The 23,131-nt window shown below is 40.6% G+C and overlaps 2 protein-coding genes across 8 annotated transcripts in view; both read right to left on the reverse strand.

Annotated features, from left to right (window-relative positions):
* Nucleotides 1-629: 629 nt before the first annotated feature.
* dner (delta/notch-like EGF repeat containing) lies at nt 630-20,485 on the reverse strand. Its single transcript, XM_085916451.1, has 13 exons — nt 20,025-20,485; nt 9,107-9,445; nt 8,933-9,027; nt 8,159-8,322; nt 7,251-7,399; nt 6,903-7,056; nt 6,210-6,323; nt 4,225-4,458; nt 3,226-3,348; nt 3,030-3,143; nt 2,112-2,243; nt 1,770-2,016; nt 630-1,615 (listed from the first exon to the last, which is right to left on the reverse strand). Exons 1-13 carry the CDS (start codon nt 20,304-20,306, stop codon nt 1,504-1,506), a joined length of 2,259 nt encoding a protein of 752 aa, XP_085772577.1. The 5' UTR covers nt 20,307-20,485; the 3' UTR covers nt 630-1,503.
* A 920-nt stretch (nt 20,486-21,405) lies between these two features.
* The window catches only part of trip12 (thyroid hormone receptor interactor 12), a 28,583-nt gene continuing 26,857 nt past the window's right edge, over nt 21,406-23,131 (reverse strand). For all 7 annotated transcript variants that reach the window (XM_085917037.1, XM_085917042.1, XM_085917041.1 and 4 more), the window contains 2 exons: nt 22,956-23,059; nt 21,406-22,850 (listed from right to left, as the gene is read on the reverse strand). In XM_085917037.1, coding sequence (XP_085773163.1) covers nt 22,654-22,850; nt 22,956-23,059 — 301 coding nt within the window. In that variant the 3' untranslated portion in view covers nt 21,406-22,653. The remainder of the gene's footprint in view (nt 22,851-22,955; nt 23,060-23,131) is intronic.

Raw genomic sequence — 23,131 nt, forward strand, 5'->3', positions numbered from 1 at the left:
GTCTGTGGTGTTACCTATTAGTGCTGCGTTCACAGACTTTCGAAAATTCCGCAATGAATGTGTCAAGCTGAATATCACTGTATACTATTATTTCTTCTGTACATTTTATGGATGCAGAAAAAGGCAACTCCAAAAATAAGGACCACATGCAATCTTCTTGATATCTCGCCGAGTCACACAACACACACAAAAGGCCAACCCAAAGGCCAATCACAAGGCCCCTGGACTGATAATAAACCGAGCTCAAACCAGCCTGCAACAAAGATATGCGGACAAATAATGGTTTGTTGTGAAACAAGTCTGCAGTGGCATTCTGTCTGTGTAGAGAGCTGTTTACACGGGGAACATCTGGATAAAGCCTGAGGTCACTGAGGCTGTTCTCATTACTAACACTCCATAAAAGGTCTTTCCCACAACCCGCTTTTGAATCTGGTGTGTATGACCTTGCTACAAAGCCAATAGACATTCACTTCAACACTTAGCGTTATTATGATTCATTTCATATTTACAATGCTTCTCCTCATATATCCGAAGTTAGTGTTCATTTGCAAAAAAGCTTGAGTAAATATAAAAAGTTGCGTACTACGTTTGAGTGTGACAAGTGACGCAAGTTTGACGTATATGGTTCACTTTAATCTTTACATGATTCAACATAGGTAATATAAGCAATAAGTGTTCAATACACATCTATAGGTCATTCCAGCAGAAGAAACCATACTGTACGATCATTACTTGGTGTGAGTTAGTGCTCTATAACAGAAACAGGTACAGTACACCGAACAAACTGTACAGTTATAATCATACCAATTGTCTATCCTACAGTTCACTAATGTACACACAGCAGGATGGTAGAATCACAGTACTCGAACAAATGCACATTCTTGATCATTAATACACCGGCAAGGAACTTGCATGTAAAGAACAAACACAATAGGCATTACTAAAAGAAACAAAAATCTCTCCCTTAAATCTGGAATATTCTTATACATGTATGTAAATTGTCTACCAACCACAAAATAATTATTTGGCACAATCTTTAGAGTAATAATACATCTGCAATGGAATAGAGCAACCAATGAAAGGACTTTCTAATCTGAACAACAAATGTAACCATGCATGAAGTAAGGCAACCTACTGCAGAATTGACTTTAGATATAAAAATATTCAGCATATGCGGTGATATCTATTTCCTGCACCAACTGTTGTCAGTTTTGAGCCGGAAGCCCTGACAGCAGACAGACCGAGAGGGAGTTGTTGTTATTTTGTAGCAGAGGGTTCCTGTTACTTTTGGCCTGCATTAGTTTACCGTGCCAGTGGTGCTCTTATGCTACAGCGAAGCCTAAGCGTGAAGGTTAACAGGAAAATAGATGTATCAAATTCCTTTGTTGTTCTTTTTAAACTACAGATGTCATATCGTGGGTTGTTATTTTTCTCGTATTTTACATTCAGATTGACTTTTCCCATATCAAGCTGTGTGTAGGGGTATATGGGTGCAACACTGCTTTACAAATCCTTTGTTTTAATGAGGGTCACCAAAGGTTTGTCATCTGGACTGTAGTCTTCATAGCTGATTGGAGTGGCGTCGTACATGGCAGGCCGAGACTTCTTGCCAAATCTGCAAGGAAAACAACAAAATGAATGTAATCATGCGATCATAGAGGCAATGATGATCATTTGATACTTCATTTCCAGTTTCTAGTGACATGGGGCCAAAAAGTCTTTTCTGACACGGCATTTACGATTTTGTTTGCTAAATCGCAATGACTGGCCTGGCATGGCGGATGGAAGCGATGGCGTTGCTGAATTCGCTGTCAATGCTGCGGCAGTTGTAAAACTCCTGGTAGGCGTGTCGCGAAGAGCCCTGGTACTCGATGCGGCTAATGCGACAGATGCCCACGATGAGGATGATGAGCATGAGGACAAAGGCCACACACAAGGCGCCAATGATGATGTAGAGGGAGTGGCGGGGCATGTTAGTCAGAGTTTCCTCCGAGTGCGGCGGCTTCCATTGCAGGTCTGCAACACACGCACACACACTGATTCAACTTGTGTCTGGGTTTTTTTTTTTTTTTTTTAGTTACGTAAGAAGTATTTTTGGCAGGCTGACTTACGGATCTCACAGCCTGGCCCTACCCACCCGGGGTGACAGCGGCAGGTGTAGCCATGCGATTGGTCAATACAAGTTCCCCCGTGATGACACGGGTTGCTCTCACACTCGTCGATGTCGACCTCACATCGCTCTCCTGGATGGAATTTTTTTTTTCAGATTTGCATGAGTTTTTTCTAGGAAACTGTATTACTGATTTTCTCTTCTTAGGTAATCACATAATGCAGGGTAGACAGACTGAAAATTGTGCCAAACTTGAGCAATCCTTTTTTTATTGAGGCACATTGAAGATTTTACTGGATGCTAAGGAGCATTAACACAGTTTACTTTCATCCCATTCTGTTTATTGACTGAATTTAATCAGCCCTATGATAGTGGCATCATTCCAAGAGTTTGGAAAAAGACTAAATGGAAACAATAATTACACTACACTCAATTTATTCATCCATCAATATTCTGCTTCAGTAGTTTCCTAAGTAATACTTTTAGGTTCAGGATGTTGCATGTTGCTTATGACAAACTCTGTGTATTAACTTGCCACAGTGTACATTTTTAAGAAATGACTTTCTGAAATTGAGTGGATTGGTTGGAAACGTTTTCCAACGTGATAAAAAAAAAAAAAAAAAAAAAAAAGAATCTGACACATGACAATAAAAAGTAATTATGGCCACAAAAAAAAAACATGTGCACAAAATTCTAATTCAAGAATATAAAATCATCATTAAATAATTATGAAATGCATTTTTTGTTTTTTGTTTAACTGCTTCCGCATGAACAACTAATAAGCTAATGGAGTGCACTTGAAACCGCAACATAAAATGTCCTTACTTTTAATAAAGAAGGTGCGCTGGCAACCACTTGCAATTTTCTCATTCCATATTTGCTTTTACCTGCTACCACACCAACCAGTAGCAGCACTCACCTGTGTATCCAGGTGGGCAGGTACAAGAAGCATTCAATCCTGCACTCTCGCAATGACCTCCATTGAGGCAGCGCATTTTCAGACACGGGTCCTTGTAAATTTCACAGTGTCTGCCTTCACAAAAACACATATAAAAAAAAAAAAATGGAGTGTGCCGCTTTTAATGGAATTAAATCAATCGTGTGTAATGGCATACCTTCAAACTGTGGTGTGCAGGCACACTCGTAGGCATTGATGAGGTCCCGGCAGGTGGCATAGTTCTGGCAAGGTGCGGACAGACACTCATTGTACTCCTCCTCACAGTACAAGCCATGGTAGCCTTAATAGAACACAGCATAATATTCATCGTCTTTGATTGTGTTCATCACAAATTGAAGACTTTCAAAATAGCAGAAAATGTTCCCTAAAAGTTAAAAGCATATGATTGCAAAGCCTCCCCAGATGAAGACAAACATATTTTCAGGGAAGGGGGTGAATTAACGAGGGGCACAGTTAGGGCCTCTTGAGTTGTTTCAGCAAAATGTCAGCAAAATGTCAATCGGCTTTTTCAAAATTTCTGCTGTCGCTGGGGAAGCTCGGGGGCTGCATGTCATTACCTGATAGATTACAGGAAGCATGAGGATGGATCCTTCCACATTTCAGACATCAGATGTGTGCGTGTGTACTGGGATCCTTGTGTATTGACCGTGATGTTCTGCAGGCTAGATACTTTTGAATATTTGATTGCATTTGATTACATAGCCACAATTCGGATCAACCAGCAAATAATAATATAATAATAATGCCACAATAATAATGGATAATAATGCCACATCCAAAGAATTACCACAGACACATTCAAATTTTTAAGGCTGCTTCACCATGGCTACCAGACAAGGGTGACAGCAAAATGCGATGAGATAAATGGCGGAGCTAGATGGCATGGGGGGGGGGGTGTCAGTGCTCACCCTGCCTTGTGGAAATATTCTTTGACCCACCCCTCCCGGGTCCCAGTCTGGGTAATTGCATTTTGGGTATTTTCTGATTTTTCTGGAATTTTTTTCCAACATTTCCACCCGTCCCCCAAATGTGAACACATGATGAATCTTTATCGGTATTTTCTAAAGAATTGTTTGGGTTTGGAAAAGATATTTTGAAGACCCCCAGAGTTATCCTAACCCCAGCATGAAGAGGAAAAAAAGTGAATGCATCTCACCTGGCACACAAAGACACCTGTAACTGTTGCCCGCGCTGCGACACACTCCATGGGCACACGGGTTCAAAGCACAGAAATCCACCAACTGGGCACAGGTGGGGCCAGTGAAACCTGATGTGCAGCTGCAGCCAAAACCCAGAGGGCTGGGGCCCTGAGGGAAGCAGGTTCCATTGTTGTGGCATGGCCGAGAAGCGCACGGATCCACCTTCTGCTCACATGTGGGCCCCTGAAATCCTGATCGGGATAAAATTCTCTTTATTATTAAGACCAGGATAGATGCTGTTATATGATTATGTCTTTATGCTAAAAAAAGGAATAATAAAGGCTTTGACCAACAAGAATTTGACACATACTGTGTAGTTAATATAAAGACATCAGATCACATTGCATCTTGGTCATCAACTGAATGTCAAACAGTGAGGATCGATTGGTGTAACATGCACAATCAATATTTTCCAATCATGCCACTCTTTGCACCAAGGAGCAATGTGATACAATGTGTTGTGTGATTTATGGTGAAGTAAATCCCGAAACTGGCATCTGTGAAGTGAACATTTCATTGCACTAATGAAGCGATTCCTCTTTCATGCATCCATTGATTTGTAAAGTCTGTAATTTCCTGAATGTTGGAAGATATTTGTCACACACACAAAACAAAGACAAGAAGAAAAATTGCAGCATCCCAACTAAGCTCCTTATTTTGGGTCAGTCACCGTAAGCTCCATCCTTCTGCTTTTTCTTGTCACCCTCGCAAACGATTGTCCTTGCTCTCTTTTCTCACAGCCCCCCCCCCCCCCCTCCTCTTCCACATACAAAATCTCTTGAATAAAATGAATCACTCCCTTGCTTTTTTTCCTTTTTGTTCCAAGTGAGCTGTTTTCTCATCACCTTGAGATCAAGTTCATTCTATGTATGTCGTGTTGAATATGATCTGAAAAAGCCATATATAGCATGCAGACTATTGCCGTGTCTTCCTGCTGCTGGCAGTCCAACCGGCCTACATTAAAGGAAGTTAACAGTTTAAATATAGCAGGCTCGTTTACTCCCCCGCCCGGCTGGTTCCGACCAGAGGCATCATCATCAGAGAAATGACACACATTTTGTCCTCTGGTCTTGCGTGCGTGCGTTAGAAGGAAGGGGGAGCAGGCAAATACATTACAAATGGTACAGAAAAAAAATCCATCACAATTCGAATGATTTAATCTAACTAATTACCAGTAGGTAAAATAAAGAATTTGTGATGTGTGCGTGAGTTACAGCACATGTAAATTAACTTTCAAAGATCTAGATGTATTTTCTCTTTGCAGGAGAGTGCCTTGTTTCTCAGAGCAGCAACATGAATTAATCATCCTTTTTTGTTCTGACTTTTATTTCCAGCAGCTTGAGGTTGTTGGTGAAGGGCAATTAAGCGTTCATTTTGGTACTAAAGCAACTTGGGGTCGTAATGAAACCGTTTTAAATGGCCGCCGTCATTTCACGTCTTATTACGTAGCCAATTTTAATGCATCTCGCATCTCATTCTAGAGTCGAGCATTAATCACTTAATCACAGTGTGTTCTTGAGAACTGCTGTTTCGGCAAAAGTTTTGCAGTCGCAGATTTCCTCAGACAGTCTAATGCAGGTCATTAAGGGTATGAAACCTAATTAGGATGGAGGACGGAGGTTTAAATTAAGTATCTCAATGGCACATACTAGCTGGGAACTGCAGAGATTTATAATAATAATAATAATAATAATAATAATAATAATAATAATAATAATAATAATAAAAAAAATAATAAATCTGCTTGTGAATACACTACATGCTGTGTTGTTTACATCCTACTGAGTATCTTTCCCCCAAAAAAGATTTTTTTTTTTTTTTGTGTAGCAGGACTCAAACTGTGACCCTGCGGTTCCAAAACCCAAGTCCCATCAGATCAGTTAGCACCTTTCTGCCATTTTATGGCTCACTGAACATTTGTGTATTCAACACGGCAGCTTACCTTCAGGACAGAAGCACCTGGGCCCAGCCAGGCTGCTGGAGCAGGTGGCTCCATTCTCACAGGGATGAGAGAGGCAGTGGTTCACCAGCGATTGGCAGCGTTCACCCTCATAACCTAATAGACACACAATCTGGTCAACAATTTACTGCCAGCCTTGAAAATATACTTGTCTATACCAGTTATTGTGAATCAACACCTCACCTCCAGATAAAGACTGGTTTATAAAACTCAGTCATGGTGGGTTTACAATTTTATATATTTTTTCAAAAATGCATTTCAATGCGCATCAATTATATGATATTTTTTCTAGTCGCGGGTAGTCTCGGTCCCTGTTCCCTGCAAAAAGCAGCAGTGTAGTTTTAAGTTGTAATATCACCAATCACCACTAGATGGTAATCATTTAGTTCTCATACAGCAATCAGCAATGTGAATAGGCCTAGTATATATCATTTTAGTACAAATTAATTTTTTCAATTATGTTGTTACATGTTGATGTCTATTGGTGTGAAATTGATTCAATGGAGTGGTGTTATATCATGAACTCAATGTCTCAGCCCGTTGTTGTTTTTTTAGGCCTTAGATTAGTCAATTTTTCATACTGGTCTCTCTTTTGGTCATAGAGATTTCTCATTATTGTACACACCAGCCTAAAAGAAGCACAGACACACAAGCGGCAGGCAAGCATGCACCTACCTGATTGACAGGAACATGTGAAGTTGTGTCCTTGGCCACCCTGCCTAACATCAGTGCAGGTGGCATTGTTACGACAAGGGCGGTGATGACAGGCATCAAATTCTTCACAGAAGATTCCTGTGTAGCTATCATCACACTCGCAAAAGAAGGTGCTCTGCAAACATATGCAGTCATACATTGGAGGGAAATTAAAGGAGACATATCATGTAAACTGTATCTATGTATTTTTTTTTTACAAATTAAAACAGTTCCCAGATAATATTTCAGTGGCTTGCTTTTATTACAAAAATGAATAACTCTTGACATATTTCTTGGGGAGAATTTTTCTTATGCAGCTCCATGTCTTACCTCAGAAGGCTGTGTGACACATTTGCCTTTGCCTGAGCACTGGGGGTCACTAAAGCTGCTGCCAGGCTCCACACAACTACTAGCTTTCACCGTCAGGTTGAGACGCAGGGTGACCTCTGGTGCTGTGGGGGAATCCACCTGGATCACACCTACCGAGCAAGAAATTCCATTACATACGTACTACATAGAAACTGCGTGCATCATTGTTTTTTTTCTGAATGTGGTCAGCAGAAGAAAAAAATGTGGACACTCATGATCTCTAGACTCCTCCCCCCTCCATTAAGGAGACCAGAATAGAACGTGCTTTATCTCTCTCAAAGCATTTAAGTTGAAGACACATCTTACAGTATCTTCAATCACAACTGACAGCCACTCAGGCACTGGGATAAAAATAGTGCACATCGATAGACTTTTTAGAACCAATCAGCTGTGATAACGTATGCGATGCCATCTCCAACCAATCAGAGCGTAGTGATGCTCCCTTCTGATTTAATGATTGCCGACCCGGATGACTGTGTTGAAAGTGTACAGTCACAGCAAATCGCTCCAACGGACAAATTGAAACACAATGAGGTGAGAGCAAAATGCAATGTCAGTGCACCTCACTCTTTTGCTGACTTTGCATATATTTTTCCACTCAACATGTCATGCATGAGTCATACCTCAATGATGCACATTTGAATTGATATTAAAGCATTATTTCGGTCATTCGCAAATGCCTCCTCCATCCAGCCGATGCCGTATCCCTGCTTTTTTCTCAAATCAAATCAGATATTCAATTTTGTCCTTACACTTGACCTTCAGTCTCGCCCTCCCCCTATTAATTATGCATTTTCTTTCATTTAAGTCCCTGTACGTTGTCTGTCAGGCATGGCTAAAGTTAAGGTGAAGCAAAAATAGCTTCTTACTGAGAAAGTAGTTTTGTCCCAGAGGCAAGGCATGGTCAGGGACCACCAGCCCATTTGAGGCTTGCAAGAACCACATTTTAGAGCCATTTAGAAAAGAAGAACGCAGGAAGCCTTCTTCATTCACACGCCACAGCACCGGAGCTCCACCGGCGTTCACCACCAGCCTGTTGGAGAGGGAACAAATTTGGGAGAAGATTTAGAAAAGAAAATAGTTCGGGTCCGTCTAAATATGTGAAATATCTCGTCACAATTAAATAATCACAGAATCTACTTGAATAGCTTGAGTGAAAAGCGAGAACTATCAGTCTATAAAAACTAATCCAACTAGATTTGCAGTGAACCGCTTTGAATAAAAACAAAGTTGTTTCAGCTGATTAGCTCTCACTTCATAGCGCCCGGTCTCCAACCATGGACTGACTCACTATCAGTAATGAGGGGCAACATCAAGGACGTCTTCTCATCTCCTTGACTCTTCTGTATAAATCATTGACCTTACTCGTGGGAACGTAACACTGTTCATGAGCACGCATGCTGAAAAGATGAAATATACTCTCGAATGACTAATACGGTTCAACATCCAAAGTTGAATACAAAGTATGACAGCGTGTCATTGAAGTTATTGCAAGATCAAATTGTTGCCATACTAAAATCTGCCGTACAATGTTTTAACCGTCATACAGAGTATCGATCTATCCATCTATGTATATAGCAGTTAATTAATAAATTTGATGAAGCAATTTGGATTGGAAAAAAAAAACTTGAAGGCACGCTTACTTCACAGCCGTTTCTTCTGGTACCTCCAGAGATAAAGTCAGCGTTGCTGTCAACTCGCACAGCTCTGGGCTCACGCAGTGGAGACCCTCAGTCACCTAAATGGCAAACATGGCCACATCATGTTGTGTTGATGAACCCTAAAGTGAACAACAAGTCCAATTGGAGTTGTCTTACCCTGTCGGGCTCCCACAGCACGACCACAAGGCGCTGGCCAGTTTTGTGTTGCCATGGCGGCAGGGTGGGTGGTGCTGATGTTGTGCTGGGGGACACGCTAGTTGGGTGTGGTGGCTGAGTGGCGGCTGAAGTTGTGGAGGTGACAGGGGTGGCTAGTTCGGGTGCCGATGGGGAGACAGGTTCCCATTCAGCCCCGGCCAGCACCATTTGATCGCACTTCGGTCCCTCGTAGCCTTCGCTACATTCACAGGTGAAAGTCGGCTCCCCCTCCTCTTCGCCATTGTGCAGGCTGCAGTTTCCATGGAGACAGGGACTGCTGGAACACGGGTCTGTGAAGAACTGAAATGAGGGGGAATAAATAGACGAAGGAAAACTGGTGGCAAGAGAGACAATGAAAACATCATCTTCAGCTTTGACACTTTACCTACCAAGCTGTACATAATTGGTTTTCAAATTAAAAGTTCAAATGGTATTATCGTAGGTTGACAGCAAAAGTGCTCCATAAACGTAGATAAGAAGAATGCTGGCGGTCCAGTTTGTCACAGATAATTATCCACTGATTTTATCAAGCTACTGTTTCTTTTATATTGTTTTCCTTTAGTCTGTCCTGTTCACCTATAATTGGTGTTGTTTCCATAATGATAGAAAATGGATGGATAAATAAAGCCATGTTGTTATCTATTGATTCCCATCAATTGCTCTTTTTTGTTCTCTGTTGATTTCAAGGCTGGTGTTTGATTGTTTGTGCTGAATCAAAAAATTAGGAACACACACATGCACGCACGCACACACAGAAATGAGATTGATGCCTACAGACAGTCATCATGCTGGCTCCCCCTCATCAATATTTAAGAACATTTGAAGGAAAATATTCTTGCATGGATGGTGAAGGTCAAAGAAGACAAAGTACTGCTTACAAAACTGCCTGACAGAACGATGCCTTTCCTTCTAGGGCTTAAAGAATCTGAAACTGTGGTCTCCTAGTTTTGTTTTGTTTTTTCTATAAATCATTTTAAGTAAGATCATTTAAATACAAAATCCCACCATGAGGGAAACAAAGTGTCTTCCTGGGGAGAGACTGAACAGACGGATGGTAATGATGTTTGAACCATGTCCCCTGGCAACTGTACTGAAGATTTTGAAATATTTATTTCTATTTCTTCATGTGAATGTGTGTGGCGTGAATTTTAAAAAGTTATTTACTTTTTACCACATGTGGCGTTATTAGCATCAGATAAAAAGCGATGTGAAGCCAACCTTGTTATCCTTCATGTGGAATGTTCAAAATAAATTATTGAGGGTGATTAAAAAAATAAAAATAAAACTTTGATTTTTCCACAAACTAAAAAATGAAATATTTTTTAATGTACCACATAACATGTTTTTTTTTAAATACTATTCTTTGCTGTTATTTTTGCATTTGCATTTCCCTCATTGCAAGAGAATTACAGTATTTTTCATAGAAACTGTAACTTCAAGAAGCTTTCTGCCAAAATGGTCATTTAATAATATTTATATGGTGCTATTGCCCAACTGCTGTTTGTATTGGTGCTTGTGTATTACAAAATGATTGCTTCTCATTACTCTCTGGCTATAACTCACAGCCACAAGCGCCACCAAATCATGTGAATGAATTTATTTTTCAACAACCGATCATGACATATATTAACCTCTTTGTGTTTATTCCCGAGGAGCAACAATAGGAGGAATTAGATACTCAGAAGGAAAGTTAATTGCTTCACAATGTTGAATGTGAGCTGTCCCGAGGAAAGGAGCAGAAATGAAGTGTAAATTCCTAATTTAATTTAGAGGCATATTTGTGTTCGCGTAGGGACACTAAAACAATGGAAAGAAATAAAATGGCACTTTCCCATAAGAACGTAGCATATCATGAAAACAAAATATGTTTTGTTTCATACTAAATGATATACACTTCAAATGTTTATTGTCTAAATAAAGCATGTATTGGTATTTTCCTTAAAAGGGTAAATAGCGTCATATTATGTTATGTACTTAAGTCACATCTTACCGTAATTATTTTATTTTAAGTACGTCGTGGTGGTGTAGAAGGAAAAACTGGAAGTGGCTATGTTTGTCTTTGTGCAAAGAACAAAAAATCAATAGAGGCAGCAATCACATGCCAAGGTGAGTCCTGCGTCTGGTGATGCTTAGTGAGGTCCATGAACATTTTCTGCAGATTACCTTAAACTGTTCTACACCTCCATTATTCCAACCAAGTTGCCATAGTTACAGACCAAGTGGGAACAATTGGCCTACAGCACAACAGGCAATGTGTTGTTATCCCGCCCTCACCCCATCTGCTTCCGGCAATGTTTGCCAGAGTCGCATCACGCAGTGAAAAGAGATGGATGTTTATACAAGCCTTGCTTTTCGTCATCTGGGATTACAACTCTGCCTCCTTCTCTCAAAGTGTCAACAGGCAGTAGCCATGACACCTGATAATAGTAATAATAATAAACAGCAACACAATATCCTGTGCTGGTTTATATTTGGTGATGAAAGTATAAAATCAAAATTAATGTTTTTCTAATAATAAGAATGATAACAGTAATGCAAATTAAGTATATGCCAAGTATACTTAGAAGAATGTCAAATCCTACACCCAAAAAATAGCATTAGAATGAAACGATTCTTATGAATATGCTGTAATTACATAATCAGTCAATGAGGCATTTGTTAGATTATGTTAATTAAACTTTCATACTGCTGGTAGTAATTTACATCTGAAATGCGCACTGCATAATGAGTTCTCTGTAATTCAACTGAAACAAAATATTTTATTCATTATAGTGGCAAAATTGCTCTCAGAATTAATCCTTTAACGTCATTTGCGCTCTTATGAGGTTTAAGACCTGGATGTGAAGTAGTGAAAACAAAGCAAGTTAAAGCAAAGCTACACGGAAGGAAGATCTGCGCCACATTCCTAATCAAGTTAAATGTCTTGCTAACAACTACAGAAAACAAAAAAATTACAATATTTAATTTGAATCTATAACATTTAAATGAAAATCTACTATTCAGTATCAATGCAAATGATTCAAATTCTATGATTTCAATTTGATTGATGCAATTATTCAAGTTTAGCAATATAAATTTTGAGCTGAATTCAAAGTAGAGTTTCAGATAATGGATGAATTTGAATGATTCCGTTTCTCAGGGCACATATTTCAACCCACATTAAAGTGTCATTCATCTTTGTCAATGTGGAAACTGTCAAGTGAACTTCTCAAAAGAAAATAGATTCCGTTTCATTTTTCTTCCGTATTTTGAGTTACGGTAATGTATTGTTTTGAAGGTTTGCCATTCCGGCAATATCCTGACAGTATATCAGGTTCACATTCATATTAAAATGATTTATTATGTCTGTCAGTTAGAAAGCCGCCCAGCGATAAATGCCTCGTGATGCAGCGCCATCGCTTTTGTCGACACACACTCTGCTTCATCACTCGATTTACGCAACTTCTATCTCAGACGTGAGTTGGTGACTGACATTAGATCCTTATAGTGGCTAGACGCATATTAATAGAAGTGTTAGGCACTACACTGCACTGGCATCTATAATAAAAACAAAACAACTCACGCATAAAAATGAGTGATTCGGGTTCCATTAAAACAAAGTACACTTTGCTTGAGTGAGGTGGTCCGTTTCAATTATAACGGTACATAAACTATTGTAATTGATATTGAAATTATTGGCATTGTTGACATATAGTACTAAATAGCCAGACCATTTCCTATGTCATAAATTTTCATTTCTAGTTTGAAGTGTTGAATTAAACTTGTCATCTTTGGTACCCTCATGTGGTGGCATCTAATTAAAAGGTTGACTTGTTGAGTTAATCCGATAGTTAATTACAATGATGAGCTGAATTCACGTGAGATTTGCTGATGCTTTGAGTAAAAAAAAGGTTTGTAGGACTTTAAGCCATGTTTTTCCACATAATTGTGGTTGGAATTCAAATTAGTATCTCACGATTTTTGTTTCACCACTCGGATAGAAAGGTGCACCAATAAACAGCCTTGATTCAAATATTATGACTTGATATGAAATGATTCAAATCCAATACAATAAATAACTATTGAGGCTCAAAATGACTGCCATACCCAAATGTTTCCTCCTTAATCTGCGATCACATACTTTATATTCATCCATGTTGCGGTACCAAAAAGTAACTTATGCAAAAGAGAACTTTTTGCCTGCAAGCCTTTTCATGTCAGTTTCTATTTCCGCACATCAAAGCATCCATCATCGGTTTGCTCGCAAACTCCTTTGCCCCCTCGCCCGGTGGCTCCAAGGCTTTTTCATAATGTGCTTCCCTGCAGCCCACATAAACATTGCACAGCACCTTGATAGGTTTTCAATCTTGCCTCAAAGCGTGAATAAATGTTAATGAGGCGGCAGTGGAGCAATAAGAGGAACCAACATGCTTGAGAAGTCGTTTCAAGTCTTCATGTCTTTGAATGTGTCATTCATAATTTAGCGCACAGCCGGAGGATGCTTAAAGTCCTTCAGCGAGGTCCCCGTGCTGTCACCGAGCAAACAGCCAATAAACGGGTGTGATTGCCAGACTTTGTCTATCACAACTAACACACCGCTATGTCAAATGCTCAACTTGACACAGGAACATTGAGAGGAGATAATGAGAAGTGGAGGAGGGAGGTGTTGTGAGCTATTTATAACCTCACAAGGCCTTGGGGCTGCTGACCGTCGTCGCTTCCGGAGATATTTCGACAAACTTGTCAGTAACGTTCACGGCAACAAACACGGTTCTGTTTGAGCTTGCTCTGGAAGTGGGCTGCAGATTAATACGGTGGTGCTCCATCTCCCAGACGTAGCCTTGTCACATTACAGTGACAGCTCATATGTCCGCATGATGCATCTATTTTCAACAGTGAGGACACACAGCGATGGCACCATTTTTTTGTTGTTGTTATAGCCGGGCCACTAATATTATCAGTTGCGATGGAGATAACAAGGTCGACACACATCTGCTAAGTGCTAAAAAAAAATCTACGCGTGAGATCAAATATGTTTTATGCATTAACGTCAGAGCAGTTCATTTTGTGTAGCTTTGGGAAAGTATATCCTGAATTAGTTGCCAATCGCGTTTGCTGGCCTAATTTGTAACAGACAAGTTTGAATAACAAAAAAAATAAATGTCTGTAGCGATTTAGCAGTTTGCAGACATTGAGTGGTGTCTTTTTTTTTTTATTATTATTATGTTTTGTTATGTCATTTTTGTGGTCTTTAGCACATAACACACTGGCTACAAAATAGACATGGCATCTGTAAAGTTGAAGTTTACAGCGAACCCCGCTAAATAAAGTATTACGGGTGAATTAAAAAAATGAAATTAGAGTAAGAGACAAACTTAGAAGTTGCTCATAAAAGAGAATTTTTAACGCCTGCTGCTGACATGATGTGCTAGCTCATAAGCAATGTGTTTTCTTATCTTTTTCACATGTTTGTATTATGGCATCCAGATCAAAAACAATCCTTCACCGGCTAAAAATGGCTCTTAAGCTGTTCCTGCTGCCACTTTGAGTTAGTCTCAGACACACACTGGGGGAGTGCAACATCCTGTTCCACCTTTGTCAGATAAAACGTGATAAGGCCCATTTCCTCTTTCTGTAGCAGCTCATTAAATGGCCTGGCTAGCACAGGGAGGCCACTCTGCACATGCAACAATCATTAAAGGAAAACAAGCAGACTTGCTGACCAGCCAATGAGTTAAATAGATCATTGTTTTTGTCCGACACAAGGGAACACGGCACTTCCTGCTCAGTGTTATGTACTCCACACCTGTTAATCTTTTGGCTCCGTGCTCGTCATCACTCTGTTGCCATGGAGATGTTGGAAGGGGAACAGAGGCATGGTGTTCCAAATTGGACCTCATATTGAGAGAGTGCACTGGACATGTAATGTGACTGCCCCCAATGGCTTTGTGACTGATGAGGTGCTAAATGTTGATTTAAAGGTCAATGCAGGGTTGTTGTTTTTTTTTTTTTTGGAGGTGCCACGCACAGATAGACTTACAACAGTCTTAATAATGTGATTAAATTGACATGCCTCCAAAATGTGGTATCTGGAATTAATTATCCGTTGGATAAAGACAGAGCTATTTCTAAAATGACACCTTAGTAGCGACTGTCTCCAGTAGGTTTGTTCTCAGATTCACAGCTTGTCTGCTGAGTCGATTTTACAATGTATGACTTTAAAGAAGCCAACTAGGAGACAAGCCAACGCTCTATGGGATGTTAGTGTACTGCCATGTGTCCCAAATATCTCTTTGCTGCAGACAATAAATGCTAGCTAAATCCCTCAAATCCCTTTTGGACCAACAGAGCAGCTCCAGTAGAGAGCCGAGCGACGACTTGTCGTCAGCCTCGGGCGCCGCTTCAGACGCAACGATTAGCTCGTATTAACATTTACGCCTACGTGGGAAGAAGTCTGTTGGGGGTTAGAAATATACTTATCATAGTGGCAGAGATTTCGTATGGATTACTATTTAAAAAAATCGATCATCCAGCCACGCACATTACAGTCATCAAACCAACTCTTTCTCTTCTTGAACTCCTTCGACATCAAAAGGTCATCCGATGTGTGAAATGTAAATGATTATCTACAAGATCAATCCGCTATAAAGTGAACACTTACACATTCTGTTGAAAGTAAACCATCTCCGCAAAATGGACGCCCATGCACAAAGTTTTGCATCTGCCTATAAATGTCACAAAATGACATCACTTTTTTTTTTTATTAGACTCCGACTAAAGACCTTCATTAATGAAGCCCCTCATCTGAGTCTGTTGCTACTACATAGCACAGAAACACTGCAACCTTGGCTTTGGCCATTTTTTTGTTTGTCCTATATTTTTAATTACTGTTATATATAACAGTGTTTGCTCTTTGACCTATTTTGTGCAGGTGGGGGGGGGGGGGGGGGGGGTTTAGAGTGAAGCAAACACCAAAGGAACATCCCCTTGTTAAAAGAAGTAAACATTCCTGCAGAGTTGGGCACAGTAGACAGTATTTTTCTTTTTCTACAGTTTTACTCCACTCACTAACAAGCAAGAGAGTTTCAAAGAGACCACAAGGACTGAGCTTGACTTAATTGGACACAGCTCGATGTTCTCCTGCACGCACAAATGCACACACACACAGACACACACAGACGCACACGTGCAATTAAGACATATCTTTAGGACTTAGCTTTGTTTACTACAAGATTCTCATCAGGATGAGGATCAAATGTTACAGTAGAAGTAGCCAATCCAATGGAAAACAGTAGAAAAAGAAAAGAAAAACAATATGATGACTGCAGCATCATGATTATTTGCAGTGGTGTTGGACCACTGACATATGATCTGATCATTCAAGTACACTTATTACTCGCGTGTAGTGAGTGTACATATTTAAGTGATGGTGTTCTGTTTACGAGAACATTTCCTCAAATAGCAGCACTTCTGAAGTTGTCAATAATTAATAATGTAACTCTAGAAAAAACAAAAATGATGTGGCCAAATGGTACATAAATCCAACTCTATAAATTGAGCTCTTTGTTGCACTCTCAGCAAGACACGTTAGCCCAAAAATACGAATTCTCAGATGAGCTAATGAGATATTAATGAGATGAAATGTGACTTTAAATAGTGCTATGGCTCTCATAATGAAAAATGACAGGTATGTTTTAACAGCTTCCTGTAATAGATTCTTGATTGACAGCTGTTATGTTGTCAGAAAACCCATCATGTCATTTTAATAATGAATATGGTAGAGACTGAAGCGATGACCGAGGTCATTCAAACAAGAAAGCTGTTGACAGAAGGTCTGACGACAAACCAAAAAGAAAGTTCAAGACGAACACTATAAGGTCTGCACGCTGGGAATGGTTTTACTCGCTCTTGGAAATACAGTAAGAAAAAACCAATTGCATTCAATTGAATCTTTTGACGCTCAACAAAGCAGTCAAAGGATTTACAAAAATGACAGCTGCAAAGTTTTGAGTGACTTTGAAGACTTTTTTTATGTTGAATTCTAACTTGCCGACTGTGATTATTTAATTATCTTTCTATTTTGTTTCTTTTCCCCGTTTTGGCTCTCTTCTCATCCTCCCGCATTGAACCGTCCGTCAAGCAGAGGAAGAGAGGATGCAAAGCAGCAGCAAGCTCTTCCAATCAGGTCATTCAGCAAATCTCAATTGACTGCTGTTCCAGTTTCCATGGTGAAGGAATAAGCAGCGGGATGAAAAGAAAGAAGAAGGGGGGGAAGCAAAAATCAATGATTCCCCTTGTGCTCAACATGAGGTCTGTGTTGGCCATGAGCTCAAGAGCAATATAAGCGGGATAGATTTTGTTGCACCATGTTACAGCAGCGGTCAACATAGCCCCACTTGCTTTATGGGACAATACTTTTTAAGGTGGAGTGTCAAAGTTTTTCATCCCGACTGCCTAACTTCTAGGTCACATGTACTAATGTAAAGACCAAATGCAGTCATGTTTCATATTTTCGATCTATGTCTGAAAATGGATAACAATAAATCTGTCATATCTAAACGGTGGTTGTCTAACTTTTTTTTTACTCCACGTAACCCCAAAAAATAGCTCTTCTAGTACCACCATAATGACCAACAATGTTTAAGGACCAGCTGTCATAAAAAAAAAGGTGAGGTTTAATTCTACTAACTTTCATTTTTGTTAACTGTCACAAAAGTGAAGTGCTTGAATATAGGAAAATAAAAACTGCGCTGTAATTCCGATTCATTTGAAATTTCCTTTGTTTCATGAGAAGCAGGCCGAAAACCTGACTGCAGCTGCTGCTTCTATTCTGAGAAATGAAACCAGGACGGCAAGGCAGGCCCTTGTCATTGGCTCTTTTGTTAAATGCACAAATTTGCAGGTATCAGGCATGACAAGGATCTTTTAAGAAATAAAGATGTTTCTCGGGTTAGATGAAAGAAATCCATGGGGGCTTATGGCTGCCACCTGTTGGTGAGTCGGTTAAAGTTCATCCATTCACCTTGCAGCTTTCCTTTAAATTGTCAGTCACGCTACAGCACACTCATTTATCCTCTGAGCTGATGAGTGGGTGCTCGCTTTGGCCTCGGCATGACTCATAGACGCAGCTGACCGTATTGAGCTTTACTGCAGTCGTGGTTTGCTCATTGTGAGCTCAAGTGAACAGGGGCCATTCGAAACAGGAGACACCAGCTCAATGACAATTCCGGCAGATCATTCAGTGGTAAGAACACTTCAATGGCAACGGGTCCACTCTCGGCCAATACTCCCATTCACAATCACCTTGTAAGTGACAGGTGGACAATTTCAGGATTAGTCATTTACCAATTCTCTTGGAACTTGAATAGAGTTAGATCGAAAAACGCTTTAAATGGAGCCGCATTCCTTTATATGGTGGGGAACATAAGGGCATCATCCATTCATATGGTCTGGATTTTCTTTAAATGCATTAAAAAATGAAATTGAAAAAAGGTATGATCTTGGATAAAAGATCGAGTCTTACTTCACTAACAAAGGGTTTGCACAATCAAAAATAATAACCCCGTCACCCCCATGCAAAGAGCTCATTCAAAGATGGCACAAACAACATTACGTGCAAGAACACATTTTGTGCATTTTTCACCAAAAAAGTTCAGGTACTATAGTTGCCCCGCTTGTCATTCTAAATCACTGAAATATTAGGTTTATTCACGATTTTATTGGGCAGCACAAGTCTCCTGTACAAGCGCAACTAAGTATCTTTGCCATCTAGTGGTGACTGATGATATTACAACTTAAAACTATACATGAAACATGGGGGGGGGGGGGGGGGGGCTTGCAGGCCAGTAGTTACCCATCCTTCATCTACAGTGTCCCTTTGACCTTAACAAAATAATCCTACATGTTGGCAGACTTTTATACGACTTATAATGTTACTCAGGATGTAAAAACTAGAATTGATCTGAGAGTTTATTTGAAACAATTCAAACCAATGCGCTGTATACAGTGATGCAATGCAATTTATTTCTCCACACACACGCGCGCGCGCACACACACACACACACACACACACACACACACACACACACACACACACACACACACACACACACACACACACACACACACACACACACACACACACACACACACACACAAAAACAATTTAAGTGAGCGTGTGTGCTAGCGCTCTTTCTTCCTGTTGCCACAGCAACGCAGCCCTTGCCTCCACATCTCAGTAATGGCACATGCTCCCACTATAAAAAGCTATCCCTTCTATAGTTTGCCAGCAGATTTTGCTTTTGTTAATCACAGATTAAGGTACACACATCCCCACAATACAATACTAATCCGGTTCAAAATAGTAGTACACTTAAACTTGCGGCAAACCGGTGCATTTGTAATAGTGCAAGTGATGTGCTTCATATTTAAATATCTAAATATCTTTAAGAAACAAAGAAGTCACAGGATTCTGATCAGACCTGGTGTCGATTTCAAATTTCATGGTGAATGATTTTTTTTTTTTCCCCTTTGAGCAGAAAATCTCCTTTTTCCCTCCTTGACTTTTTACAAATATTATATTCCACATTTTTTCCACTCCAAATTCCTTCTTAATATTAAATGAACAGTTGAGCACTGAAAAATGTGCTTGTCATTTCAGTTTGTTGTAACAATTGTAGTATTATAATGAGGTTATAAAAACAAACATTGCTATAATTTGACACAATCTTAATACCGATGATGTGATTGAGTTTGACACCGCTGCTGATTACTTTAACCTCTGGGGAGCAGGACAAGATCCCCAAATGAGAAATCCAGGATGATTCTGTTTTCTACAGCACAAACATCATCTTTCTTCACCATTGCTGTCCCTAAAAATGAAAACAAGTTAAGGACTGACCTCACAGTTATGTCCAGTGAAGCCCTGACCACACGTACAGGTGTACTCCCAGGTGTCCTCTGGGCTGCCTGGAGACGGGATGGCCAGGCAGAATCCCTCGTTGAGACAGGGTTGACCTTCGCAGGGGTCCGGCCGAGACGCGAGCCGGGTCGGTGTGGGCTCAGCCGGGGCAGGGGTGTCCGGGACCAGCTGGAACGGGGAGGGGACGGCGCCGATGCCGCAGTTGAGGAGCGAAGGGAGCAGGAGAAGGAGGGACAAGGGATGCGCGATGCTCAAGCTCATCCTGATGCTCGTACTCGTCTGTTTTGGCTCTGCCGATCGTTGCTCACTGCCAGAATATGGAGCCTCTGCTGGGCTCAGGCAGGCAACACTGAAAACCGTCTGACTGGGACGGTTGGGATGCAGGAGGAGAACAGAAGGCGCGAGAGGGTGGGCGCTTTGCTCTGTACGGTATCTTAGGCAGTGACGACATGAGCACACACACCCCGCCTCCCCTCGTACACACTCCCTCTCTTGGCAGTCATTGTGATGCTGTCCCCTCTTATGAAGTGCAGCCTCTGATTGGAGGTGGCCTTCCAAGGAGGCTGAGGAGACAAAGGCAGATGACAGTATTACTTTAAAGGAGGAGATGCACCATAGAATGATGCGGGGGGGGGGGGGGGGGGGGGCACCGGGGGCATGCAGTGACCTTTGGAGGAGCAGGTGCTCAAGGTAAAACAAAAAAAAGATGCACGTGTAACTGATGGCATACCTGCACCAATCTTGGGTTTAAACCCAAACCACCACTAAAAGCCAGCACCATCTGAGAACATAGAAACATGCATCTTGAGCTGTAATCTTACATAGGTTTGAAACGTGTGACAGAAACTATTTACAATAGATTGGACGATTTGTATAAGACTGAAATGACATAACCGTCATCTTGAAAAGGCTGAATGAATTGTATGTTCACGCATTGGACCACAAGAAACCATGTCATTGAAACTCACCTCATCTACTTGGTACAAGTATGTTTTAGGTTGTAGAATGCTCATCGGCGATGGGAAAATGACACTTTAATTTTGCTTCGTGGAGCAATTGTATTTTTTTTTTACTCATTTAAATGGCACAAAATTGGCATGAAAGAACAGATTTGCCATTTCTTAAACACCTTCAAAACAAATACAGTGGGTCAGATTAAAGCACATTCTATGCACAACCCTAGTTAAAATAATTGAAATGTAATACATTTTTTTGAGAAACTAATCATGCACATTTGGCAAAATTTCCATGACATTTGGTGTCAATGTGTGACTTGTCTTTTAGCTTGCCCCAGGTTCAATGGCCTTCAACTTTGTAGGTTCCACTGTGTGACGAGCAGGAACCCAATAATGACAAAAAATGAGTCAAACAGTTACTTTATTTATGTTCAGGTAAAAACATGAACCTGATGCAGTAAATTATTGCAGATCTTAGAAACCAGCACATGAACGATTGGGCCAGGAAAGTAGACAGTGGCGCCCTCTTCTGGCCACTGGCTGCAGGTGCACACCTTTTTTTTTTCCAAGCCAGCAGTGCAAGAAAAAAAAAAAAAAAAACTACAGCAAGAAATAAAGACCATAGAAAATAAAAAAGAAAAGCAGACATTCTCACCTCAAACAGGGTGTGAAACTGCATATAAATTTGACTCCATAAGTGAACTTGAAATGCTATCTGGCCATAAAACAATAAAATGAGACCAGTCAAAATTGTGTGCCCGGCTACATTGTGTGTTGAGGGTTGCTCGAGGTAACCCTACAAATCTGATAGGGCCCAACAGAAAGACGCTAATGCTAGCAAAATAAGAGCAAAACACCTGAACCAGATCAACACACCGGTTACAACTTTTCATCTGAGCTGAATGAAGCTCTATTAAGGTGGAGGCCAGAATACAATCCAACTTATGCAAGGAGAAGAAAATGGTTCATATGCGTTCATCATTACCCACATTCAACCAACTGTAATTTAAGCGCGGACCAACGAGAGGGAATGCTAACGGAGAGTGAACGTACACAACATGTTGGAAACGGTGAGGCTTGGGGGTGGCGACAAAATAAAAGTGCAGACGGACAAATGGAGGGAGATGACAAAAACAAGGAGCTATTCTATCAAATGTATAGAATGAGCAAAGTCTGCAAATTTGTCTGTACAAATGATCTTTGGAGCTAAAGTAAACCTAGCTTGCTTGATGGACCCTCCCCGCCCTTCCCTCACACCCACATTGTCCACTTTGGAGAGGAGAAATCCCTTTTTTTCTTTTTTTTTTTTTTCTTTTTTTTTAAATATCACACAGCAATGCAATTTAAAATATCACCCAGTTGTTTTCATCATTTTTTAACATTACTCAACTACTGATATAGGTTTAACTCTCTTTATGTTTTAACATTTGTGTCATGGAACACCGTTCTATTTTTTTATTCTTTTAAATATTTTTGGAGAGTCGGGGCAGCAAATATATATTTAAAGTTTTTCTGCAAGCTGCTTCTCTAACAAGAAGGCTGTACACGAAGCCTTAATGTATGTGATTACAAAAAAAAAAAAAAAAAACCTTAGAAGTGAAGTCATATATTCAGTCGCTGAAGAAGGCATCTGAATGTGAGATGTGGCGAGATCATGAAAGGTGGAACGACTGTTGGCCCTCGCGAGCTGCCGTCAACAGTTTCTCTCGCATGATCTCAATGCTGGAGTAGTCAGGCAGCTTCAGGTAGTTGACGCAGGTCATGACTGAAGGGAGGAACTCATCTGGGTTCTCGGTGGACTCGAATGTCTTCCTCACAATCGTCAAAGGGGGGTTCAAGCTACGGAAACCTGAGCGGAACAGTCAAGCCTTGTGATTGGCGCTGACATAGTACAGACATGCTCTGCAATCCCAAAGAGACGTGTATGCGAGTGAATGTGCAAGTGCCAACTCACCTCCAACGGGCAGTCTTGGGCTTCCCGTGACAAACTGCAGAAAAAGTCTCTGTTGCTCTGCGTCGAAGCTGCTCAACACTTCAAACAGGAACCGCACCGCCCGGCTGTAGGGTGATGAGGTCAAGATTTGCTTTTAAACTCTCCATCTCATGTTTGCGAGCTCTGAGTTGAATTAA

This window comes from Syngnathus leptorhynchus, chromosome 7 (assembly GCF_054491065.1).
Source record: "Syngnathus leptorhynchus isolate UIUO chromosome 7, UIUO_Slep, whole genome shotgun sequence".
Taxonomy (NCBI): Eukaryota; Metazoa; Chordata; class Actinopteri; order Syngnathiformes; family Syngnathidae; genus Syngnathus; species Syngnathus leptorhynchus.

Coding starts and splice junctions, on each gene's coding strand:
- dner (XM_085916451.1), bottom strand. CDS start 20,306: ATGAGCTTGAGCATCGCGCATCCCTTGTCCCTCCTTCTCCTGCTCCCT. Junction 2,017..2,111: donor AGGGCCAGGCTGTGAGATCC/GTAAGTCAGCCT, acceptor CGTGTGTTGCAG/ACCTGCAATGGAAGCCGCCG. Junction 1,616..1,769: donor GCTTCCATCCGCCATGCCAG/GCCAGTCATTGC, acceptor TTTTCCTTGCAG/ATTTGGCAAGAAGTCTCGGC.